This window comes from Archocentrus centrarchus, chromosome 16 (assembly GCF_007364275.1).
Source record: "Archocentrus centrarchus isolate MPI-CPG fArcCen1 chromosome 16, fArcCen1, whole genome shotgun sequence".
Lineage (NCBI taxonomy): Eukaryota > Metazoa > Chordata > Actinopteri > Cichliformes > Cichlidae > Archocentrus > Archocentrus centrarchus.
Window position 1 is genome coordinate 30,847,227 of NC_044361.1, and position 24,677 is coordinate 30,871,903.

Consider the following 24,677-nt stretch of genomic DNA (forward strand, 5'->3'; position numbering starts at 1 on the left):
AAACTGTATGCCCGGGGGAAGGGGGTCAACACCCAACGTATGCTTTTCAAATAGTTAGAAAATGTTGGTCAGGACTATGTAATTCAAGCACTGCTGCCTGCCTGCCAATGCCCGAGGCATCCACACTCGTTCACTTGTACACCACTGCACTATTGCGTGGTCTGCAGCGATGTGGCCTCCGGTCTGGCAGATCACTTCAAAGGCGTCATTGAATTCGCTAAAATAGGCCATCATCAATTCACGAAAAGACTCTGCTGACGATATTAGGCAGGAACAAGCTGCGAGTGCAGTGCAGCAGGTGTGGAAAGCAGCCAAAGCCGCTGGAGATAAATTCAATAAGGAAGTGGAAATATTGTTTCAAAAATGGAAACCGTACACAGTAAACAACAGAAAACGATGAAGGATTTTATTCTGAAGGTATGTACAATAATTCCACATGCTTCTGGTGTGTTTTCATCTGTGCTGGCCCGTATATTTGCTAGCGGCTGTCTCAACAGTCGCTAAAGGACAAATCGAGAGGGGGGTGTCCCCCTCGGTGCCGAAGCGAGGTCTGGGAGATAGCATGCAAAGGGTGCTTTATGTACAAAAAAAACAGCTTCTACCACGTAGAAGCTGCAAAATGACTCAAAATGACTGCAAAATGACTCAAAATGAATTGATATCATTCATGAGAGATAATGTTTGAAATATGCTTGACAGATTATAGGTCAACAAGTCATTTACAACAATATAAATACCAGCAATAATTTTTCCATTAAATCTCGGAAATCGCTTTTCGGCAGGCGATCACTTTTTGGCACGAGCCCGGCTATTCAGATGACAAATTGCTCCACTGCCACTGTGTACAGTGTGGTGACATGTACATTTTGCGTATATGCAGTGCAGCACACATTCACATTCAAATTATAATTCAAATCAGTTTATTGCACCCTATAAATTCTAATATATAGCCCTATTATTCATACCTGAGGTAATTCTGTACCCCAAGTCCCAAGTTTTAAAAATAATATTATTGAAGTAAATGTTATCGAGCAATCCTTTTAGGAGTTTGTTCCTTGGTCATTACCAGCCCTTTTTTTATGCATTGCCCTCATCAATCAATAGCCACTTATTAAGTTATTCATTTGAATTGTGAAATTTACAGTTTTATGGACCTAGGGTAATTCTGTACCCCAGGGTTTCCATCATTGCCAAAAGGTGTCTCTTTTTGATGCAGCACTGCTACCTTGTGGTATCTCTATAAATGTAGGATATATATATATATATATATATATATATATATATATATATATATATATATATATATATATATATATATATATATATATATATATAGGACTAGAATACTTGAATCAAATCCTATATACATCCAGCTGCAACTGTAAAAGATCTGGGTGACTAAGTAGGGGTAAGACATACAAAAAGTGTCAGCATATCTGTTATTGTACAGTGAACACAGAAAAAAGTGATTTGTCGTAATAAAAAATATTTTGCAAAGGTTTCATATCAGACAAATTTAGATGGAATTAGCTAGTCTTTCTATACATGTATCTGGATATTTTTGTTCCCAAGTCTTATCAGCTACCTGGTACTGTGTAACTTCATTTTAGGTATGTTCATCCAGAATGAGGTTGCTAATGATAAATGTTTTGCAGAATATTCCAATTCAGTTGTTTAAATGCATGCAGTGTTTGTTTGGTGGTTAAATACATGCAGTGTTTGTTTGGTGGTTAAATGCATGCAGTGTTTGTTTGGTGGTTAAATGCATGCAGTGTTCGTTTATTGGTTGAAATAAAGTTCATTTTATGGCTGTATCTATGCTTTCTTTGGGTTAGGGCCAGATTACGCCTTTCTCTTCTTTATCTGCCTTATGATCGAGGAGGGCTCAGAGTGCCGAACGTCAAGTTGTACTACTGGGCGGCTCAACTTTGTGCTGCTACTTGCTATTTCTCCACCTGTATCACACCATCTTGGATGCAGATTGAGAGTAAATCATTAATGTTACCGCTGTCATCTTACCTTTACTTGGCTGAACTTAAACAGCTATTAAAAAGCACAAAACATCCTCTGCTCAAAAACACAACATCAGTTTGGCACCATTCACATACAGTCTTAAGCGAAGTATCCAAGATTTCCCGTCTGTCACCTATTTGGGGAAATAACAGTTTTAAACCAGGAAGAGCAGACAGGGGGTTCAAAATGTGGCTGAATAAAGGCTTGAATACAATAGGAGACCTTTATAGTGAAGGAGTTTTAATGTCCTTTGAACAATTGGTTAACAAATACAATCTGCCTAAAAATCATTTTTTTAAATACCTACAGATCAGAAGCTTTATAACTGCCTCACTGAAATCTACAGCTGAACCTCCACTTTCTGCCATAGAGTACTTAGCTGTTCACCATCACCGCAGTAGAGGCCTACTTTTTTACAATTTTACAATTTACAAATTTTACAATATCTTACTGTTAGCCTTAAAAGACAATAGCCTCTCATATCTACAAGCATGGAAAATGGATATGCAAACAGAAATCTCTGAGGATGAATGGAACAACTCATGTCTACTGGCACAAACACAAACTATTAACACAAGGTTCAGAATACTACAATATAAATGGTTATTTAGAACTTATATCACTCCTGTAAAACTTCACCATTTCAACTCAAATAATTCTGATGTTTGTATTAAATGTAATGCAGATAAGGGTACTCTTTTTCATTGTATGTGGCAATGTACAATTCTTCAAACCTTTTGGAAGGAAGTCACTATGTTTATTTCTCGTTTAACTGAACAGGTTGTGCCAATGGACTGTAAACTTTGTTTATTACACATTTTTCCTGAAGGTTTTAAAGGACAAACAAAGAGAAGGAAGCTTGTTAGTTTTTGCCTTTTACAGGCTAAACATGTGATTGCTCTAAACTGGAAGGACTCAGAAAGACCAATCAATGGATTAAACTAATGTGTAATAACCTGGCACTGGAAAAACTGACTTACATAGCCAAAGGGACACTTGAAGACTTCAAAGACATCTGGTTACCCTTTCTAAATTTCGTTAAACAAAGTGACATGCAATCTTAATTATATAATTTTGTTAACAATGTGAGCTCCTTTTGTTTGTTTTTGTTTTTAATTTTGTTATAATTTTGTTTTTATTTCTTGTTTTGTTTGTCATTATAATAGAAGAAAATTCCAATAAAAATATTTGTGAAAAAAAAAAAAAATCTATGCTTTCTTTGATTAAATCCATGGGGTACAGAATAACCCGAGGTCACTAACAACGTAAGGGATATAAGGGATAGGTATATCTGTTTATTGGTGCAACAATACAATGCTTTAATAGATAGGAAAGAGTATATTTGATACCAAGATTCCTAGGATTTTTCAACACCAGGATGTGTTTTTAATACTTCCTATTATATTAAAATACCAAAGAAGCAGGTGAAATGAAATGTCATGAAAAAAGATCAACATTTTCTTTGTACACTTTTAGGGAGGGGAGTCTAAAAAAGAGTACCCTTTGCACACTTTGGAAAATATTGATAATTGTGAATGACCCCTAAATAGAGCCTTGTTTACCTTCACGGTAATCACGCCCCTTTCCCCCATGAGCTCAACAAAACCACAGCTGCTCATTGTGCTCGCTCTCTTCATGCTCACCTGGGAGAGGTAAGGACGCTGCTCAGATCTGGAAGGTTGTGGCCTAGTTTGACCTCTATTCTTCTCTCCGAGTTCCCCTGGAGCATGCCGGTACCCACCACTAACCAAGTCAGCTCAGTAGCCGACTTTACAAGGAGCAACCACAACGGAGCAAGTCAGCGCAGAGTGCCAACTCTGCTAGTAAAGAGAGCAATGGGAGGCATGCTTATCGTTGTACCTCAGAAGACACAGCTGAACGAGACTACAAGGGTTCCTAGGTCGGACAAGCAGGATCCTACTCCAGCCAGTGACTGGTAAATCACCTGGGCACAGTGTAGCTTATAGTATATGATTAAGAACATAAATGTCTTGATTTGTTTCAGCTATTTAAGTGGGTCACTACAACGGGTAGGTCACACTTCTCGGTTGATGCTAGTTAGGGTTAGCATGCTGTCATAATTATCCGGCACCATTGTTCCACGTGATCACCTTTTATTTGGCGTAAAAATCACGAGACGCGTGGAGAGATTTGAAACTCCCTCCTCGCGCATGCGCTTTTTTCTGTGGCTAGAACAACGACACACGCGCTATTGCAGGGGTGGCGCGCGGGCACACTCTCTCTCTCTCTGTTTTTGCTTATTACTTTTGTAAATAAACTTTCTTAAATATATATATTTGGGTGTAATTAATGTTATGAGTGAATACTGCCAATCTCTGCTATTCAGATCTCTTTGTGTGACTTTGATAATAGTTATTAATTGAATTAATAATCAGTTACAAATAGTGTATTTTATGATACAGATCAAACTAATGCTTTGTCTAAATTTTCTATTATTCAAGATTTATAAAATAATATTAATAGTTATGAGATTGAATAAATACACCAGGAGTCCCTACATTAATGTTGGTGCTGCCAGTGTAAGGCATGGTAATACAGTGAGCCATAACCCCACGAATACATTTGCAGAGTTTTTCTCATATTGTCAAGTCTGTGTTACTTATTTAGTCCAGTGATCGGGGGTGTCAGACATACAGTGATTCCTTGCCCACTTGTTGTTTTGTGAATACTGTAGATATGAGTGTAGATTTCAGGGCGGATTCAGGAGACAATAAAGTCATGAAGGAAATGACTTTCTCAGAAATACTACTGCAGTGGTACACAGCAAGGAACACACCAGCAGGACTAGGTCTTTTATAATCCCAAATCTGAATTTAAGGTATGAGTTCATAAAACAAATTAATTTGTGGTGAACAAAATTATACTTGCCATGTACATTTAGTGTTCTTGTCTCAGTCAACAGCAGTTCAACCTTGCTTTTGTTACTGTGGGCAAGGAAGAAGAGGAAGGTCTGATACCAGGTATCATCCCCCCCAAACAGACTGAAAACCAAGTTAGTTGTGAGCTTCTTTTTTTCAGCCTTATTAACACAGCTCAAATGTTCTTGATACCTTAAAAATTTCCCCCAAAACAGCCATGTGTGACATGTTTTGATTGTGCAGAAAGTCATAGACATGTGCACAAACACACACACAAACACACACACAAACACACATATATATATATATATATATATATTATATTATATTATATTATATTATATTATATTATATTATATTATATTATATTATATTATATTGCTGCCATGTTTTGACTGTAGTGTGAAAACTTAGCTTAAGATAGGAGATAAGGTCCTAAACTCACAGATGCATAGAAAATGGTACTTGTCTTCAAAAAACCACTGACAGGGACAACAAAAAAATTTGGTTGTTCCTGTCTGTGGTTTTTTTGTGCTTTTTACAAAATGTCCTCTGTGGTTATTTAAAAAAAAAAAAAAAAACAAACATCTGAGATTGGTCTCGCTCCAAAACAAAGTTGTATTAATGAACCGGAAACTTTACCTGCAGGCTGTGGCCCTGCAAAAATCTTAACTCTCCATAAAGAGCCATCTTGAAAGAGGACCTTCAATTTACTGTGGGCTTGCCTCCCTCCAACACACCTATAGTCCCGGTCCTATATCATCATGAGTCTTTTAATATTTCTAGTTTAATTGTATTACTTTTATAGCATATTAAGTTGCTTTGTTGTATAACTAAATGAGAAAAGTACATAAATAATACTTTACTGGAAAAAACAGTTCAATTTGAATGTGATTTAGTTCTGCAGAAGTTGTGCTCAACTTATAATTGAGCAGTGTGAAACTGTGCTTCTGTACTTTCCCCGACTTCCCTTTGTGGGGGTGTGTGAAAGGCCTTTCAGACGCTTCAAGTTCATGTTCACACCTCCAATCACTTGTTTATAGGCTGTCAGCCAGTACCTGTACAAAGACAATCAGTAGTTTTCTTTCTCTCTGTGTGAATGGGGGGGGGGGTGGACTATGAACCCGCCAGCTTTTGTATTTTCCATTCCACACTCCACTTCACTGTACACCAACTCTGTGACGTGTTTACACCGCTTGGCTTTAGCAGCCAGTCAAATATGGCGAGTAGTCCTTCCTCTTGAGTTTGGAGCAACCTACAGCGGCCTCCGGGTGACCTACTTTCCTTACATAGCTGACTCTTGATTGCCACAGCCCCCTTCAGAGGTCGCTTTTCTTTGGGGAGTGTTCTGCCATGCCACGGTCTCCAGCTTTGAGCAATGTTGCGCAACTCTTTAAAAATCCTGGCAAGGACGTGAGGAAGGCCGTATTGGCATAGATCTTAGTTAAGCTTTAGACTTAGAAGTGCACACTGAAAGACTAAGGTATGATGTTCATGGTCCGTGTCCCTTAAAAAAACTTGTAGAAAAGTAAGAAAAGGGAAAAAACTGAGTGTAATATTATAATACCACAGCCTCTGTATCAAACCTCTGATGCTGGATCACACAAAGATAACTCACAGACCCAGTTTGAGCAAGTTTTGTTTGGTACCAGGACAAAACAATGTTTACATGGGCAGCAGCTCAGACATTTTTTACAGCCTGTTGCTGCTGTTTCAAGGCAGAACAAACGGGGGTTACCCTGAATAAACAGGAACTGCAATAAAACTAAAGCAGTTTCCTGTAGCACAAAACGTCCCACAATAAATCTAAATGCTGCGCACATATTTACAAATTAATTGAAGGAGCTGGCTGACATGGCTCGACATTACATAACGTGTAACTGCATCTGTGCTCACTCTAAACATTTAAACAGTGTTGTATGTGACATCTGGGGCATTTCCTAGTTCCTAAGTTTTAGAGATTGAAAGTGGTGTTTTTTTTTTTTTTTTTTATTTCACTTCTCAGGAAATACCCGAGCTCCAACAAAGGCAAAGAGAGGAGGGTCGGTGATTGACGTCACCAGTCTGGCAACAAGCATCTGTTTGGCTCTTCGCTGATTGGTCGTTTACTTCGTAGTCGGTGCGTGATTGGTTTGATGCGAGTTGGAAGGGAGTACATATCGCTGCTGTAGATTCCATTTTGTCGCAATTCAGAGTCGGGAGAGAGACGAGTGACATCTCTACGCCCATTTTTAACACCAAACAAGCTTCGAGGGTGACGGATTTGTAGGAAATATAGCTTGCTGTGCTTCCTACATAGTCCGCAGAGGGAGTTCAGAAGCTAACTATATATTTTTTTCTGACGAAAGGCTTTAACAACCAAGCCTGAGGAAGTCGGTAAGAAGCAGTTTTGTACCTCGTCGCCATATTAAGTCGAGTTTCTTTGTTTTGGTTCGGTGCCAAAGTACAGCGACCTAGATCATAATAACGTTAGATTTTTAACCAGTGCGTTTACTAATTTATTCTACATGAAGAGTATGAATACGACTGCTTTTTATTGGTAAATTTACTACACAAAACCCAGTGAAAATTGATCGCAGTTTAAGCCCAGTCTGAGCAAAGAAAAGTGAGCTGTTATGTCGCACTTTTGTTACATAACATTTTCTTGTGCTAAACGCCATCGCTTACAATTTAGATTTTTTTTTTTTTTTTAAATAAAGCAAATGCTGAGGAACTGTAATTTTGTCGCTGTTTTTTGTATTATGTAACGCTATTTGTAGAAAATGTCAGTTCCCAGTCACACGTCACAGCATTGTGAGCGCTATTGTTATGTTAAGTCCTGCCTATTTAGCATTTCTAATCGACGTTTTTTGTTTGTTTGCTTTGTTTTTTTTTTTTTTTTTTCTTGTTTTAATACCCTGTAGGGTCGACGACTTCTTGGAGCGTCGTGCGCCGAGGTGAATTGATGTTCAGCTCGGCTTCACGAGAAAACAACGCTCATTGGCACATGAAAACCTCAGACCCTGCTGGACACAAATGTGCAGCGAGAGGTAGACAGAAGACTACTTCGAGGACCTGGGGCCCGATCGGAGGAGAAAGATTAAAGAGAGACGTCTACTCGGTCAACTTTCTGACAACAAAGAGGTGAGCTGGCGCTGTTCTGCGCTTGGCTGTGTGGGGGATGGGCGAGCCTCGCTGTCTGGTGTTCCTGCACGTAGTTTCTGTACTTGTTTTTTTTTATTGTGCTGTGCCTGTGCGCATGCTTGGTGGTTAACAATTTACCCTGTAGATTATCAATGTGGATACAGTGCGTAACCAGGGTCACAATTTATTGTAATAACAATGTTCTCATCATTTAGGTGACACGTAGAGCAAAAGCAGTATGGGAGGTGGAGAGAGGTACAACATTCCAGTTTCCCACCCTGAGCGTCCTTTAGCCAAGAAGAACCACCACCTTGGCCGGGCAAAGCAGCGAAGCCGTGACCAGAATGGAGCAGCAGCATCTGTAGGAGGGGCAGGGGGCCTTCACCACCATGGCCACCGTCGGAGCGATAAAGGTGCTGCCTACCACAGGTCTCCAGAGACACGGCAGGCCGTGTCTGCAGAGAATGCTTCTCTCTGTTTTGCCACCAACTATGATCAGAACTGGGAGGGTGCAGTGTCTCATCTCAACACGCTCCTGGCAACCCAAGGCAGCCCAAGCTATGCAGGGCCCAAATTCAGCGAGCCACCCTCACCCAGTGTTTTGCCCAAACCCCCTAGTCACTGGGTGTCTTTCCCTATAGGCTCCTGTGACAACAGGGAGGTCATGGCCTTCCAGCTCAAGAGTCTCCTGAAGGTGCAGGCCTGATGGGGGATACCGACACTTCATTTAAAGAAAAAAAGCCAATGCATGGACCCACCCACCAGGAACGCCTCAGTTCTGTAGTGTTTTTAGCTTTTTGTTTGGTTTTTTTTGGCTGACCTTGAAAGTTAACGGATGTTTGGCAGGAGCGATGTCTTACCATTCCTGTGTACCATCCATTTATTAAAAAAAAAAACAACAATATTTTAAATTTACAGAATTGCAGCCTTGCTGGTCGGTGATGCCTTTAGTGGAGTTTCTGTGACTATGACAAACTGGATATCCTTTGTACTTATGTTTTGTTTTGTTATTTTTAATTTTGGCTGTCAAGGCAGATTGAGTGTGTTTTCTCCCAAACAAGGATTGTAACATAGGTCAGGAAAATTCCCATCACTATTACAGTCCACTTCTTTGGACAGATGTGGCAATTCATTTATGTAGTTTTTATGATGATCATTGGAGTCATCTCTTTAAGCTTTAGGTGCTAAAGCAGGTTCATATTTGTAGCAATTTTCTTTTTCTTTTTTGTCAGGGGCCCATTGTTGTTTACATTCATTGTTTGGATAGAGAAGGCACTCAACTGCAATTCTGCAGGGAAAAAGCTGTTTTACAGGAGATGAGCTGTAGTGTAACTACAGGTTAAAGGTATAACCTCAAACGAAGGGTAGTAAGAGACCATGGCACACTGGCCTCGGACCTTCAACTCATGTACCCTTTTTTTATTGCGCTGTGCGCACATGCACTTGGAGTTGAGTGTGTCCAAGGTCTACAGCACTCTTATCATAGCATTATTTTGTATAAGTCCTTTCTGTTGTTGTGGTTGAAAGATGTATGATGTGCTGTGTATAACCAAAGCAATGTTTTGCTTTTCTTTTTTTGGACATTTGTGCGGATGGCGTTGTTGCCATTTCCACTTGCCAGTTCGAGGTAAATGATTTGAAGTCGACTTGGTCACCTGTTCCAATTAGTACCGTTACTGCTCCTCAGTCTCTGCCTCTTTAGGACAGTGCTGCAGCTCCAACATGCGGAAGGGGGCCTGGCTTCAATGTGGGGCTACTGAGTTTTTCTCAAAAATCACATTACCTGGTCCTGTTGGCTGTATGCTTTTCTGCACAAGGCAAGGCAGAGCTGAGGAAGGTTTCTGAAGGGGCCCAAGCACCTGAATGTGAGAAAGGAGGCTGGTGTTTTGTTTACAATTAAGTCTCTAAGTTGACTATCCCATAATCAAGACACATGCTGCCCCTTGTTTCTTGCACTTACCCTCCTGCACTGCAATCAGACTGTTTTTTTGTTTTTTCTTCATAAGTTACAGGCCAGAATGCTGTTGAATTGATCGAGGCGTAATTGACTATCTTCTGTGGATTCTATTTTAGTTTTCTGAGGCTCTTTTTGCTTTCCCTTTGCAGAATTGGAGCCATTTATGGCCAACTTAAAGATGACAAAACAAAGTATGAGCTTGTGAGTTCAAGAGCCATGTAAATAATGAACTGTATAAAATACTTGTAGCATATGTACATTTGCAGGCCAAGTTTGAGGTCTGTTTGACAAAAGTATTTTTAGTAATAACACTGAATGTATGGGACATGCTAAGGTCATGTCTTGACTTCAATACTGAAGAATATTTTTGTTAAAAAAAAAAAAACTGCCTACAGTATCCGTCAGTACCCCTACACTGTTATCTTTCCAGAGCTCTTGCACATTTTTTTATTGTTGTGTATTATGCAGTGTAGGGTGAAAGATGATAAATGGAAAAAAACTAAAAAAATACCAATTGGATTCTAGGAGACTTGCACATGTACAGATTTGAGTTGCGAATGTGCTTACAGTGGTCTGTAAGCATGATACTTTTTGGTTTTTTTACAAAAAAAAAAAACAAACTTTGTGCCTAAGTTCAAACTCATACTGAAACTGACATTTTCATTGATGGCAATTTCCCAAATAGTTTCACCAGAGACACTTTCAGCTCTCAGCTGTTCTTCCGCCAGCTGACAACTGAAAATGGCTCCATAATGTTTAAGTACTGCCTTTCTTTGGTTCACGTAAACCATATTATTTCTTGCCCAGACCAAATCATGCATAGCAGTCTCCATATTCAAAATTTTCAATGAATTGGCATTTTAATTTATCCCTCTGATGAAATGTCACCAAGAATAATGAAATGTGCCCTGTTAACGATTGGTGTTAATTTGTTAAAAAATGTGAAAGAAAGCACTCTTTGAATTGATGACAAACTTTAAAAAAATACAAAAAAAACAAAATAAATCCCCTCCCCTACCCCCCTACCTTGTGCCTGAGTATTTTTGACCAGATACAATGACACTTGTTTGATGCTATTATCAGTTTTAAACTTGGTTACAACAGAGCTTATTAAACTAGAGCATGGTAAGAATGCATTTATTGACAAAAGGTACCAGATATAACAGTTTAAACAAGGAAGTCAGGGGCACTGAATACAAGAAAAATCATTCTCATCTTGAATATATCATTACAAAACAAAATGCCATATTGTGTACCAGCTAAGTGCATTCAGTATCTTCCTTTGCCACAGCAATAATAATTAGTATAGTATACAAGTTTGCCTACTGAAATTAAACCTGTATGTCCAGGGCATGTTGTAAACACTGGTAAACTAGGGCCTTCAGTTTAACACATGTACAAAAAAAAAAAAAAAAAACCAGGAATCAGCTGTGCTTTTATTGACAAATTTATTTTGGCAACAGATTCCTTTATATTGAAATAAGAAATGGAAGCAGGGAGCACAAGACTCCTTTCACACATGCACACCTTTGTAGAAACGTATCTTAACATGTCCATTTTGGGTCGAAATAAGCACCCTGGTAGCTTCTCCATGAAGGTCAAAACAGCAGTTCTTAACAGGCCTGGACCTAGAAGCATTTACATCCAGTCCATGCAATTACATTTATAGATATGAACGCACAACACACTGCATGAGTTCTTCAGCTCACTACAGCAATAGCATGTTTATAAGTTCTCTTTTTATTTGCAGTAACTTTAAAGCACTCTTGTTACATTTTCCCAATCCAGAAGCTAGATATGTCTCTCTTAAGTATGTGTGGGAGGGACTTTGTGCAGTTCTCAGCAGCACAGGCACACAAAGCTCTTAATAACAGCAGCAGAGGGAACCGAGTGTTCTACAGTCTAGTGTCAATACTGACAACACTTTCAGCTAAAAACAAAAATCTGTTGCACGCATGTCAAATATCACATGCTGTGGATCTCTCGGTCACTGCTGCTGGTACATCTGAATGGGAGGAACATAGAGAATAACAAAATGCCATCATTAGCAGATTAATGAAACCTACAATATGAAGTATTGTCCAGAAAGGGCTAGAATTGAACATTAAACAGGAACCTCTAGTGAACAAACGGGTTTTGGAGAACAGTCAGTGGCCTCTAGACTTATGTCCAGCCCAGGACCTGGAACGAGAGCGTGATCGGGACATGGATCTAGAGTAGGAGCGTGATGGGGATCTCCTAACAGACTGTTTCTGGGATGGGTGGAAATCTTCCGCCGGGCTGTGAGACCTGGATTGGCTCTTTTTACCTTTGGGTCTAGACCTGGACGGTGAAGGGGAGCGGGAGGTGGAGTGTGAGGCTGGTTCATGGTGCATTCTGTGGTGGTCACTGGGAGGAGCTTTGTGCCTGGTGGGATTATAATTATTAATGCTCAGAGTGGGTACAGTGACATGTTTCTATTATTACTGAAATACTGGAAGATTTAAATGAGCCTACTTGTTATTTTCATGGCTTCTGCTTCGTCCATGTCGACTGTAGGATCGAGAGCTGTAGAGAGAAAACACAATTGCTCAGTTACTGTACAGTTTGGATGAACCATTTTATATCCTCAACAGCATAACAAGTAGTAGCTTATACAAGTAGTATATAGCTTCCTGTTTATTACATATAGATTTGAGCCATTTTTGGCAGAAACTACCAGGCTGGGACATTGTTGCATGTGCTGGGACAATTTTGTACAGACAACAGAGGACAATCTGCTTCATATGAATTATTGCTAAAGTTTGCAGTTTCATTTTGGTTAGCAAGTTGCTTGGATGGAATGTGTACAAAACAGCATGCATGATGCCCGCTCACAAGCTGCAAATTCCCCAGACTATTACAGGAAACTATATTTATGTCACACCACAAGCAGTTCATAACTAAAACATAGTTGCAAATCTTTCACTAGCACTGATATTGACTGTCACTCATGCATAATCATGCAGTTACCTGTTACACTGATGCAGCACCATAAGCGCCATTTCAGACCATTTGGTAAATTAAGTTCACATCCATCCATCTTAATAGCTTATTTTACTCAGGGTTGCAGAGGCAGGGTCTGAAGCCTATTCCAGCTGTTACTGGTTGAGAAGTGGGGTGTACCCTAAACAGGTCCCCAGTTCACAGTGACAATGGTAAGTTGCCAATTTGCATTATTTAAAATTGTAAGCTCGTGGTGCACTGTACTGGTGTTATATGATATGATATGATCTCTGCAAACAGATCTCATGACGACTGCACTAGTTTCACCACTGGTACTCAGATACTAATCAATACCAAAAATGACTATCAGATTAGATACTCATTTGCAACTGCATCATCTTCGCATTCTCCAGTTGACACACAATTTCACACGGCACTAACAGGCAGGCACACAGCCCCTCCTCGCACTAGCAGCTGAAGTAGTTGATGCTCACAACTCTGAACAAAGGTCAGTTAAGTGTTGTTGAAATGGGAAAAGTATGAAAGTAAATATTAAACTGACTGGCACACACTTTAACATTAGCAGGTTAACTATAAGCAGTTGTCTGATAGACACAAATCAAGCCTCAGGTATCACAAGCTAGTGTGTACTCCTAGTGCCAGTCCCAAGGCGGGACACGTCCGTGCTAAAAATCAAACATACAGAACCTTCTGTTGTGGTGATCCATTGTAAAATGAGGGAGCTGCCCAAAGTACCTTTATCTAATAGCTACATTAGCCATCTGTTATCATTAGATAGCAGCAATGACTAATAATAAAACAATAACATTAATGTTGGCACTAAGAAGCAAACGTTAACAATCCTGTCTGTCCGTAACATTAATAAAGTAACATTAATAGTGTTAATGTATAACAATTATTTGTGTCTAAAAAGTGTTATGTTTCTTTTAAAGTCCCACAGACAGAATCAGAGAAACAGCTACCAGCATCTAAACAGAAACAGTGAAGAGCAACACTACCTTAGACAACCTAAAAATATTGTTTTTGTTTTTTATGATACGAGAATCTTAAAATATTGGACACCATTTTATATACCCACACACATTTTTACTTAAAAATATTGTTTTTCATTTGATGTTATGTCATTATGCTATATAACCTTCGTAAAGTAAAAAATAATTGCTTCTATTTTTTTGAAAATTCCAGTGTATCGGCTCAAGCTTGAAATTCTAGCATCGTGGCAATCCTACCACTGAAGATGTTAAGAGTACACTTATTTGACTACAAACAGAATAAACATATTAGTAAGGTTTTCTGATTTGCCTCTGACTGACTTATTCCCAGAAGGCATTTATGTAATACAGTAGTTGACTTTAATTTTGATGCTACAAACACAGCTTTAAAACACTGAGCTTTAACTACAGCACATGCTGCAGGACAGAAATACAGTCAACCTGACTGACACTGACCTCTTTAACCACCACTACAGCTCCCGATGATCCTGTGTTGTTCAGATGCCCATAACACATGATGGACACAGACATAATAGTGGTTCATCCCCCAGATGAACCACTATTATGTCTGTGCATGCAAGTGTGTATATATACACACACACTCATGCACATACAACTTATTTATTTTCTATTGATGTGTCTATTTTTCCTCCCCCTCTTGGCCCTCCTTTGCAAGTGCCAGCTTTTGGACAGAATAGAACCGCACATATCCACAGAGCACTGCCACACACACAAAACGCACCTTAATGTTTATACCATTACGTTATTTTGTAAACATCTATGTTTTATATGCTGTAAAAAGGTGTAAAAGTTGAAAAGAACTCACTCTCTAGGGCTCTCAGACCTCCGAGGACGACGCTCAAAAGAGGGGCTCCGGGACCTGCGGCGATCATAACTGCGACTCCGGGAGCGTCTTCTGCGGGTATCTCGATCATCCTCGTAGCGGGAGAAACTGCGAGGTGAATGGCGCTCCTTGGCCTTCATCTGGTTAGGGGCTTCATGGACAAATCCACATCAAAAAATTATGTAACAATACAACAGATTTCCCAAACAAACCTGGTGTAGTTAAGCTCAAGTAGGAATGTCAATTGCTCATACTCTTGCGGTCTCCCTGTGCAAACTGGATCTCAATCTGGCGCCCACAAACCCATTTACGGTCCAGGTTGTGAAGAGCATCTTCTGCATCCCGGACATCTTCAAACATGCTGGATTATTAAGGACTTTTATTTGGAAATTTGGAAAGCTGGAACTGACAGTTGCACGCATGCAATACAAACATCACAACAACAGGCTGCAACGCAAGTCAAAAATCAAAAAAACACACACCTACTCGATCAGTGAGGCCAAAAACTTATAAAAATAATTTGTCTCAGCATAATTTTTTAAATTCATAATTGACTGTCTTCAGTAACACCAGCTGCAATTATGACACATAAAAATAGGCCCATGTGTGATTTCAGATTGTGAAGACAAGACAAATACTACTGGTGATCAGATTGGGTAGGATACAAAAAGTCTGGCTTGTTACCTTTAACATGCTTGACCTTCAGCTTGATCTTTATAGCCTTGGCAGAAGAACTTGAGGTTTCCTGCTTGTCTTTGCCCAATAAACACTTTTCTTTTCCTCCCTTTGGTAGCCAAATGGAAGCCTGGAAGCTCTCTTTTTTTGTCCTCTTTGTATCTTCATGCTTTCGCTCTGTCTTTATTTTCCAAATTCCACTACTGCTTGTCGCCTGGGTGTCTTTGGCTTGAATCTACTCTATAACCACCTTTCAACTTTCTTTGGTGTTGGGTCTCCATACCTGTATCTTTACCATTCTGAGGCAACAACAGAAGAAATATTGGTTAGGAATATGTTTAATGCTAGAGGTATCAAATAACAAAAAAATGCAATTACATTACAACCCCCCCCCCCCCCCCCCCCCCCAAAAAAGTAAATATTAGATCAGGTGTTAATGAACCCAGTGCACCCAACAGATCAGATTTGATGCTTTAGAATCCACTGGTGAAGAAGCATAAACATAAATTGAAAAAATAAAGGATATTGAATGTAAGCAAATCCTCTTGGCCGCCGTGTATAGAAGTCAAGTGGAATGTAGACATCTACAATAGGCCCATAACGACCAAACTCACGTCGTAAATCCTCTGGCCTAAAGTGTCATGAAATAAGCACATTTATTCTGCTGGCTACCATATGAATTTGGCTGGAGTCCAGTGTGAAGGATATACACAAGAGCTGGTGCCAGCAAAGCACAGGACATTACTTAACAACAGACAAATTGTATTACTCTCTCACTCCTAAGGAAGATTTCTCATCAGAACATTTAAGGTGAACTTGTGCAATTTAAGAAAAAAAAAAAAAAACAGCCAGCAACGGTCTTCTTCACACATTCATAGCGGGCATAAAAGCCAGAAATGGCATGCACTTTTCACAGAAGTGAGAAGGTTATTGTCTGTGAAAATAGATGCACTTTAAACTCTCTTGGAAGACTCTTAAGGACTAATGGAGTTACCGAAGTGACTTCTCTCTGTTGGTTATTTATACAGTATGTATCCACACCAGCCTAGAAAATTTTCCTGCCACCCTTCTTTTAATTGTTAGGGACTATTAGTCCCCAACTACTTAGACCCTAAGTAGTTCAAGTTAAACTATTCACATTTAGGGTTCTGGATTATGAAAGAGGACACAGGGACATGTTGTTTTAAATCCTGGACTATAAGAGTTGTATTTAAAATCAATACTGGGCCCTGGTGCAGAGCATTAGTTCCTCTTTCAAGGTGTGAACTGCAGATATTCATACTGCATAAATTTTATATCAATTTTACTGAATATGCACTACTTGAAAAAAAGTAATGGAACACTTAATTATCATAGTGTAACACAAGGACAATTAATCTTCAGGGATATCAATCTATCCAGTTAGGAATCATAAACCACTGTGTATCAGTTTCACCTGCTTTTGTACCAATGTTGTTGCAGGCACCATAACATTCGCCACAGTATATCCAAACTCTCTCATGCCTGTCACATGTGTTCAGTGTGAATTTGCTCTCATCTGTGAGGACAACGGGGCAGACGCCAGTTGCAGACCTGCCAGTTCTGTTGTTTTCTGGCAAATGCCAAACGAGCTGCATGGCACTGGGCTGTGAGCCCATATCCCAATAAAAAAATGCCGGGACTTCACGTTACCCTAATGGACTCGAATTCAAAGTGTTTGATCGGAAACATGCATATGAGCAACCCACTGTAGGCCACTTAGTAAGGCTCTAGCAGTGCTCCTCTTGATAATCCTCGCACACAGGAGCAGATACTGGTACTGCTGCAGGGCTGATGCCCTCCTATGGCCCTGTAGAGCTCTCCTCCACAGTCTTCATAGGAGTGCTTCCTGGAGTCAAACATTTCTATCTGAGGTGCTCTTTGGAATGGATACACAGGCCAAAATATCAAAACACTCCAAGGCGCTCTCTTTTCAAATAAAATTTAAATTGCCTTCATTTTCATAAGGAGAGAGCAATGGTTTGTGGCCACCACTTTCACCTGCACCAAAGCAGGTGAGCTGGATTCACTGTTTTATGCTTGCTACCTGGAGAGATTGATATCCCTGAAGTTTAACTAACTGTGATGATCAAGTGTTGCCTTAATTGTTTTATAGCAGCTTGGTCATAAGAGTACGTTTTATCATTTAAACGTATAAACTATGTCAAATGTTGGGCTGGTATGTCACTGTTTGGTCCAAAAATGCGTTGCAACTTACTACAAATGTAACTCTACACTGTAGTTTACTTGAAGGGACTGTGCAGCAGCTCAGTTTCAAGCACGTATTTCTTTTTGTTTTTTGTTTTTTTTTTCTTTTCTTTTTTTTAATTCAAGCCAGGAACTAACGTTAACTTAAGTTACAACAAATGTTCCAGCTTCTGTTTTTTTAAGTATTGCCAAACAGTGTGCGGTTTTGTGGTCCGTTACCAGCTCCTCTGCCTGGAGTCGCTCTTTGAACGTTAACACCAGTTTACTAATTTTGGTGATGACACCACGATGATGACATGTTTGCTAACTAACTAGCATCACATTAGCCTGGCCATGCTTGCATGCACGCCGCCAGGGCTGAAAATGACAAAATACCTGGACTCGTCGGCGATGTTTCTGACGAAAAGAGATGTATTTGGAGGCCTCAGGTATCTCGCCATTTTTCAGCGGCCCGTTGCTACAGCGGAGTGGCCGTGAACTCGTGTATTGCAGCTAACTCTGTCCTACAAACCCAACGATTTACTGCAGCTCAAACAAGCTACGTGGTCAAAGCGCTCTCTCGGCACTGCGCATGCGTAGAAATAATGCACACACACACACACACACACACACACACACACACTCTCTCAAATACACATATAGTTGTATTTCTATTACTTAAAAGAACTTTTATCATATCTTTTACACTGTCTGCGATTGTTTTATACTATCTTAAACGAAATCCTGAAATGATTCTCCAACAGCGAAAAAAAAAGAAAAAAGCTAGGACAATTTGGGGGGAAGAGATTAATGTTTCAAAATATTTGCCCAGGTGCATGCCCATAGGCATTTTACTTCCGTAAAATAACCCTTACCTTGAGATTAAATCTTCATTGTAAACTTTCATGATTTGTAGAAACTGATTTATATTTACTCCAGCAGGAGTAATAGTTTTCTCATTGTAGCCAACATGGCAAACCAAACCAAACTTACCAAATGCTTCTTTGCACAGGTCTTTCTCTGTTTACCTTTATAATACATGTTAGACATATGGCGAGGGGAAGGCCATTACAAGTGTAAAGGAATAGTAATATGACACATGCAGCTCTTATTAATCTTTTATTTAAATAGACATTGGTTTCTTCACTGCCAAGTTTACATCTTTTTGCTCTTTCTGACGAGAGTTGTCGAGCCCATGGTCAGAGTCTGCAATGAGATCAAGAAAAGGAATAGATAAAGAAACAAGATTAAGCTTATAATCCATCAAATAGTGAATATGTATTTATTTTGTTTGGTTTTAGATATCTGTGCTTGTCTAAGATGGACGTTTACCTCAATCATCTCTCCTCCTTTGAGCTCTTGGACGTGGCAGAACTTGCCAGTTTTGCAGACCATTTTGCCACCCTCCATATTGACAGTACACTACAGATCAGTGGACGAGACAATACACTTAATAAATTCTTCAAAACAGACAAGTGCTCATAAGATATTTAATATTATCACTTTCATAAAGAATTTAAACCCTTTACATCTTCAGGCTCATATTTCACTTTTCCAGAAGAGGAGTAGTCTAAGAAAAAGATGACTGACCTTTAGTCAGACAGAAGCAGCAGTAATAAGTGACCAATGTAACAGTGGGACTGTAGCCATGAACCCTCACACAATGGTGCAATTTAGGAAGTATGAATAAGATTCATGTGTAATGAGAATATAGTATTTTTTACATTCTCAAAAGATATCCTGATGCAAGGTTGATTCCCAGCTAATACTTCTTTCGAAATAAAAGGTAATCAAGAATAAGTAACCTTGAGCTTCTTGCCGTCCATGGTGTTAATCTCAGCCTCCTTGCCGATGGTAAATGAGTTGGTCACAGACTTTCCAGGGGTCTTGGAGGTGATGACAAAGTCGTTGCCAGTCTGTTTGATCTCAGTGATTGGCTTGATATCCTTGGCCATCTTAATGACATCTTCTGGGAGCTCTGTTGAGCAAAACACATGTATATTTGTTAATTCATGCACAGTAACCCACAACAAGTTGTATTACTACGACACTACAAAGCTGTGTTGTGAGGTTAATCAACTCAGATACCAAAAATAATATTGTTTCTTTACGGCCAACTCTTTTCTCACCCATTGCTCTGAGGAACTCTTCGTAGTTCTCCTGAACGTAGACCTGCCATGTTCCATTGAAGTCCATGTTGTCTAGAGAGCCTGGGTTCTCCTTCACTGACGTGGCTGGAAGCTGAGGCAGCTGTGTGAGGCTCAACACAATGTGGAGAATGTTAGCATACACCCCACCTTCTTATACCTGGTAGCAAAGGGCTCCCAGCACTATGTATGTAACAACCTCCTCTGAAGTAATCGCTTGTTTGAACAACCTGGAGTTCATTTACTCCTGTTTGGTGACACAGCTTCCACCAAAGACAAATTCAAATCAGTAAATTTAGTTACACATGATCAAGAGTTTTACTCACATGAAATATCTGCAGCTCATAGAGAAATTTGGCAGTAAAAGGCACGCCATCATATTTCATAATTTGAATATTTTGATCCTCATAGGCATCGTAAGAGTATAGCTGCTCTTCTGCAATTTGTGACAAATGTGCAATGGGAGCAGAGTTAGCAGAGAGAGTACATGAAGAAGGAATCAAATTTTTTACCACGAGGATCTCAAATCTTAGAGGATTTTAAGGATAAAAACAAGAAACTACTAAATTAAATAATTTATTAAACAGGATTAATGTGTAGACTTTAACTGAACTTCATTCATGTCTCCAGCTTTTTAGCCTACTAATATCAGTCTACCTAGGTGGTGCCCAGTAGTAGGGTAAATGACACTGCGGACTGTTTGGTTCCAAAGCGAAAGACATAATCACTCATTGCAAAATCATACACAAAGTAGGCTGCTGTTGCTATAAATACTTGACCATGAAGGTTTACTGAATAAGAAAGTAGTGCTTTTAGCAGTAATGCACCAGAGAAAATTTGCTGCAAATTCCTTTATTCACTACACACGCACACAAATCACAGATCTGCTTCAACAAAAACTCGGGTTAGAGTTGAGGGTTTTCTAAAGCGCTTAAAGCAACACTTGCTGAACAATGCCAGCGTGGCCAAAAGCAGATAAATGATAAAATGCAGTGCCAAAGTAAAGCCAGTCAAAGCCAGCAAACGAGCTCAATGATGTCAATTACAAACAGATAAATGAGCTTTTTCTTATCTAATTACTAATTTGCTTACAGAAAATGCTACCATGATCTACTGCAAAACACTGGCATCTGTAGCTGTAGTTTAGATTAGTTGATGTAAGCCAATAAACTAAAATTAGCTACCAAATGGACACTAGACACACCAAATAAAGCTGTAGGAGCTAATCCATGAATACAGTGAACAGAGCAACAGCTTTGCTCAGAGGAAAATTTGACGCTTCTTCTTTTAAGAGCAACACGTGGCCTGAACTTGGTAAACCCTCACTCCCTGCAGAATACTGATTTCTGGACTCAGTTTGGAGTCCTAACCCATCTCCACCGCATTAGCTGGAGGCTTTTCCCCATGCTTGTAAACACTCACGGTTACACTGACCGTTTCCGAGCCGTATTTGTTTTGTACAAAGATGCTGTACTTTCCCGAATCTTCCATGTTGACATTGTTTATAGTGATGCTGCTGCGCTTGGGCTCCTTAGTGATGGTAAAGTGATCCTGGCTGAATATCTCCCTATCGTTACGAAGCCAGGAGATCTCTGGGGCTGGTTCACCATCAACAAAGCACGTCAGACACAGAGACTAAAGAAAGGGAGCAAGAAAATATGAAATGGCAGGTCACAGAGAGGAGCAAATCTGCAGGAATTAAACAGTTATTGTACCTTGCCCTCCATAATGGCTACTACATCAGGAAGACCTTTTGTCACTTTAGCTCGATCTGAAATGAAAAGGCAAAAATAACTCTGCTGGCATTTGATGTAGAATCTTTTAATCTTTGCCACAGACAGAAATGTCCTGGGATTAACACATAACTTCTGACTCACTTTTCTCTGCAATGGCCAGTTGCCTGAGGGATGAAAACAAAGGGTCAGATCAAAATGACATTACACAGTGTCAGGCAGTGATAATGTGTTTTAAGTAAAATCTCTGTCTTTTGGAAAACAGTTTTTAATCTTTGACTCCTCAGTTTATTCTGTCGGTGTCACAGGAAGCCATGCTAGATGCGTCTTCTAGTGCACTGCGTGCAGCACTTACTTCAATCGCTGGTGTTCCAGCAAAGCATCCGCAAAGGCTGTTGGATGTCAGAAAAATGATGACAGTAAAAAATTGGAAATGGTCTTTTAGAGTCCTTAAACCAACATGGCAATTCCACGCACCTTGTCCAGACAGGTCGAGAAACCGTTTGTGTGTCTCGTTGCCGTCAAACATCTCCAACATGTATTTCCCTTTATCGTTCTCTGTTGGGTTAAAGATTTCAATCCAGACTTTCTGCATGCTGCTGCCAGGCTTTGTCCTGGCTTCCTGGTCAATCCTCTTCTCCCTAAGTGAGGTGGAAAATATATACACAATTTATATACTGCTATCCATAATGTAGCAAGATACTTGCATAAACATTTATTCTATTTGCTAACAAAAACATTAGGACCAGAGGTTCTACAGGTTTTTGAGTTAGAACAGTGCGCCGGCCGATGCAAAGTGACTTTCTTTATGCCACAGCAAAAGCATTTTTAGCTTTGATTAGTGTAAAAACAGTAATGAAAGGGGAGTTTGTGCACTTAGAAAAAGTGTCAAAGAACCTTTAAAATATCCAGGGTTATAAAACATTGTCAGTCTGCGTTACAGTTTATTCCCATCTGTTGTTTTACTTGAATGAGCCAGCAGGTGGTGCTAGCAGCTAAAGAATTTACAGTCTCTTTGGAAGTATGTTTGAATATACACATTGGACTGATTATAACACATGAGTAGGATGAATCAGGTGTTTCAGTGTCCAGATGAGACATCAAAGCTCTATCATTAACATCTTAAACATGTTATTGCTATGTTGTTGCCGGGGATTTTAACAATTGCAGCCTCAGGACTGTTCTCCCTAAGTTCCATCAACATGTGAGCTTTCCCACAAGGAATAACAACATTCTGGATCACGTGTACAGCAATGTGAAGGATGCATACAAGGCTGTGCCCCGCCCACATTTTGGACAGTCCGACCATATTTCTGTGTTCCTCTATCCAAAGTACAGGCAGCTCCTCAAACAAGCCCCCCCAGCAATTAAAAGCATTAAAGTTTGGAGTGAAGAGACTGATCTGGTGCTTCAGAACTGCTTTAATGCCACAAACTGGGATGTGTTTAAGAATGCTGCTCTGAGAGAGGACAGTTCTGTGGATTTAGAGGAATATGTATCAGTGGTTACCAGTTATATCAGCACATGCATTGATAATATTGTCCCCACCAAATGCTGCAAGATATATCCCAACCAGAAACCATGGATGAACTGTGAGGTACGCTCCATGCTGCATGCACGCTCAACTGCATTTGCCTCTGGTGACACGGAGGGCTACAGAAAGACCAGATATGACCTACGTAGATCCATCAGGGAAGCCAAGAGGCAGTACAGACTGAAGCTGGAGGGATATTACAAACACTCTGATTCCCGACGCATGTGGCAGGGCTTGCAACACATCACTGACTTTCAGCAGAGGAACAGCAGGATCACAGCCTGCAACAACGCCCTACCAGATGAGTTGAACCAGTTCTATGCTCGCTTTGACACCCTCAACTCCATCCAACGTAGAGAGATTCTACTACCGGAGGCAACACAGAGCTCTTCACCCACTGTAACATCGACTGAGGTGTGCAAGGCCCTGAGGAGGACCAACCCCCGAAAAGCACCTGGCCCCGACAACATCCCTGGCCGTGCTCTGAGGGTCTGCTCTTCAGAGCTGGCCGAGGTTTTTACAGATATTTTTAATTTGTCCCTCTCCCAATCATCTGTGCCCACATGCTTCAAGTCCACCACTATAGTGCCCCTCCCCAAGAAAACCAACACAACCTCTTTGGATGACTATCGTCCCATTGCACTCACTTCACTTGTAATGAAGTGCTTTGAGAGGATGGTCATGTCCCATATTAAAGGATCCATTCCAGACACATTAGATCCCCTGCAATTTGCATACCGTCAGAACCGTTCAACTGATGATGCTGTTAATGCAGCCATCCATACAGCCCTCTCACACCTTGAAAATAAGGACACTTATGTTCGAATGCTGTTTATAGACTACAGTTCAGCTTTCAACACCGTCATCCCAAGCAGGCTGGTTGAAAAGCTGTTCACCCTCGGAATACCACCCTCCCTCTGCCGCTGGGTCTTGGACTTCCTTACAGACAGACCTCAGGCAGTCAGAGTTGGTACCAGGACATCAGAAACAAAGACAGTGAGCACTGGGACCCCACAAGGCTGTGTGCTCAGTCCTCTCCTGTACACCCTCTTCACCTACGACTGCATCCCCTCCCAAAGCAACACCTCCATCGTCAAGTTTGCTGACGACACCACCGTCATTGGGCTGATTACTGGGGGAGAGGAAGCAGCTTACAGGGAAGAGGTGGCCCAGCTGGTGTCCTGGTGCCAGGAAAATAATCTCTCCTTAAATACAGAGAAGACTAAGGAGATGATTATTGACCCGAGGAAGAGAAGAGACCAGCATGCTCCATTATTCATCAACGGGACTCAGGTGGAGAGAGTGAAGACCTTCAAATTCCTTGGCACCCACATCAGTGAAGACCTCACCTGGACCTACAACACAGCACAGACTGTCAAGAAAGCTCAGCAGAGACTCTTCTTCTTAAGGAAACTGAGGAAATTCGGATTATCCCCTAAGCTCCTCAGCAACTTTTACAGATGCACTGTGGAGAGCATCCTGACAAACTCCATCACGGTGTGGTATGGAAACTGCACCAGTCAGGACAGGAAGGCTCTCCAGCGTGTCATCAAAACAGCACAATTCATCTGTGGAGCTGCCTTCCCATCA

The 24,677-nt window shown here is 40.4% G+C and overlaps 4 protein-coding genes across 6 annotated transcripts in view; 1 reads left to right on the forward strand and 3 right to left on the reverse strand.

Annotated features, from left to right (window-relative positions):
- Window positions 1-3,829: 3,829 nt before the first annotated feature.
- LOC115795061 (proline-rich nuclear receptor coactivator 2-like) lies at window positions 3,830-10,225 on the forward strand. Of its 2 annotated transcripts, none has more exons than XM_030750832.1 (3): window positions 3,830-3,949; window positions 7,796-8,015; window positions 8,231-10,225. In XM_030750832.1, exon 3 carries the CDS (start codon window positions 8,254-8,256, stop codon window positions 8,719-8,721), a length of 468 nt encoding a protein of 155 aa, XP_030606692.1. In that variant the 5' UTR covers window positions 3,830-3,949; window positions 7,796-8,015; window positions 8,231-8,253; the 3' UTR covers window positions 8,722-10,225. The 2 variants fall into 2 exon arrangements, with proteins under 2 accessions (XP_030606692.1, XP_030606691.1); XM_030750831.1 differs by lacking the exon at window positions 3,830-3,949 and adding an exon at window positions 7,065-7,268.
- Window positions 10,226-11,100: 875 nt separating this feature from the next.
- Window positions 11,101-18,247, reverse strand: srsf10a (serine and arginine rich splicing factor 10a). Of its 2 annotated transcripts, none has more exons than XM_030750827.1 (6): window positions 18,070-18,247; window positions 15,995-16,099; window positions 15,048-15,151; window positions 14,776-14,944; window positions 12,469-12,519; window positions 11,101-12,378 (listed from the first exon to the last, which is right to left on the reverse strand). In XM_030750827.1, the coding sequence occupies exons 1-6, from the start codon at window positions 18,132-18,134 to the stop codon at window positions 12,120-12,122; spliced, it is 753 nt and encodes a 250-aa protein (XP_030606687.1). In that variant the 5' UTR covers window positions 18,135-18,247; the 3' UTR covers window positions 11,101-12,119. The 2 variants fall into 2 exon arrangements, with proteins under 2 accessions (XP_030606687.1, XP_030606690.1); XM_030750830.1 differs by lacking the exon at window positions 15,995-16,099 and adding an exon at window positions 15,459-15,767 and having other exon boundaries at window positions 15,048-15,143; window positions 18,070-18,208.
- Window positions 18,248-18,779: 532 nt separating this feature from the next.
- Window positions 18,780-19,964, reverse strand: LOC115794789 (fatty acid-binding protein, liver-like). The gene is made up of 4 exons (XM_030750436.1): window positions 19,803-19,964; window positions 19,479-19,651; window positions 19,006-19,095; window positions 18,780-18,879 (listed from the first exon to the last, which is right to left on the reverse strand). Exons 1-4 carry the CDS (start codon window positions 19,867-19,869, stop codon window positions 18,829-18,831), a joined length of 381 nt encoding a protein of 126 aa, XP_030606296.1. The 5' UTR covers window positions 19,870-19,964; the 3' UTR covers window positions 18,780-18,828.
- A 144-nt stretch (window positions 19,965-20,108) lies between these two features.
- LOC115794791 (myomesin-3-like) overlaps window positions 20,109-24,677 on the reverse strand; it is an 85,514-nt gene continuing 80,945 nt past the window's right edge. Inside the window, exons 33-37 of the mRNA XM_030750437.1 lie at window positions 22,031-22,194; window positions 21,909-21,945; window positions 21,698-21,720; window positions 21,536-21,591; window positions 20,109-21,455 (exon numbers count right to left, since the gene is read on the reverse strand). Coding sequence (XP_030606297.1) covers window positions 21,186-21,455; window positions 21,536-21,591; window positions 21,698-21,720; window positions 21,909-21,945; window positions 22,031-22,194 — 550 coding nt within the window. The 3' untranslated portion in view covers window positions 20,109-21,185. The remainder of the gene's footprint in view (window positions 21,456-21,535; window positions 21,592-21,697; window positions 21,721-21,908; window positions 21,946-22,030; window positions 22,195-24,677) is intronic.

What these genes read in the sequence shown, in the direction of transcription:
- LOC115795061 (XM_030750832.1), top strand. Translation starts at nt 8,254, where the DNA reads ATGGGAGGTGGAGAGAGGTACAACATTCCAGTTTCCCACCCTGAGCGT.
- srsf10a (XM_030750827.1), bottom strand. Translation starts at nt 18,134, where the DNA reads ATGGCGAGATACCTGAGGCCTCCAAATACATCTCTTTTCGTCAGAAAC. An exon ending in AGAGGATTTGCTTACATTCA is followed by an intron (nt 15,152 to 15,994) that starts ATATCCTTTATT and finishes ATAATCCAGCAT; the next exon opens with GTTTGAAGATGTCCGGGATG. An exon ending in TGCACAGGGAGACCGCAAGA is followed by an intron (nt 14,945 to 15,047) that starts GTATGAGCAATT and finishes TTGTCCATGAAG; the next exon opens with CCCCTAACCAGATGAAGGCC.
- LOC115794789 (XM_030750436.1), bottom strand. Translation starts at nt 19,869, where the DNA reads ATGGACTTCAATGGAACATGGCAGGTCTACGTTCAGGAGAACTACGAA. An exon ending in AGAGTTCCTCAGAGCAATGG is followed by an intron (nt 19,652 to 19,802) that starts GTGAGAAAAGAG and finishes TTTGCTCAACAG; the next exon opens with AGCTCCCAGAAGATGTCATT. An exon ending in TGGACGGCAAGAAGCTCAAG is followed by an intron (nt 19,096 to 19,478) that starts GTTACTTATTCT and finishes ACTGATCTGTAG; the next exon opens with TGTACTGTCAATATGGAGGG.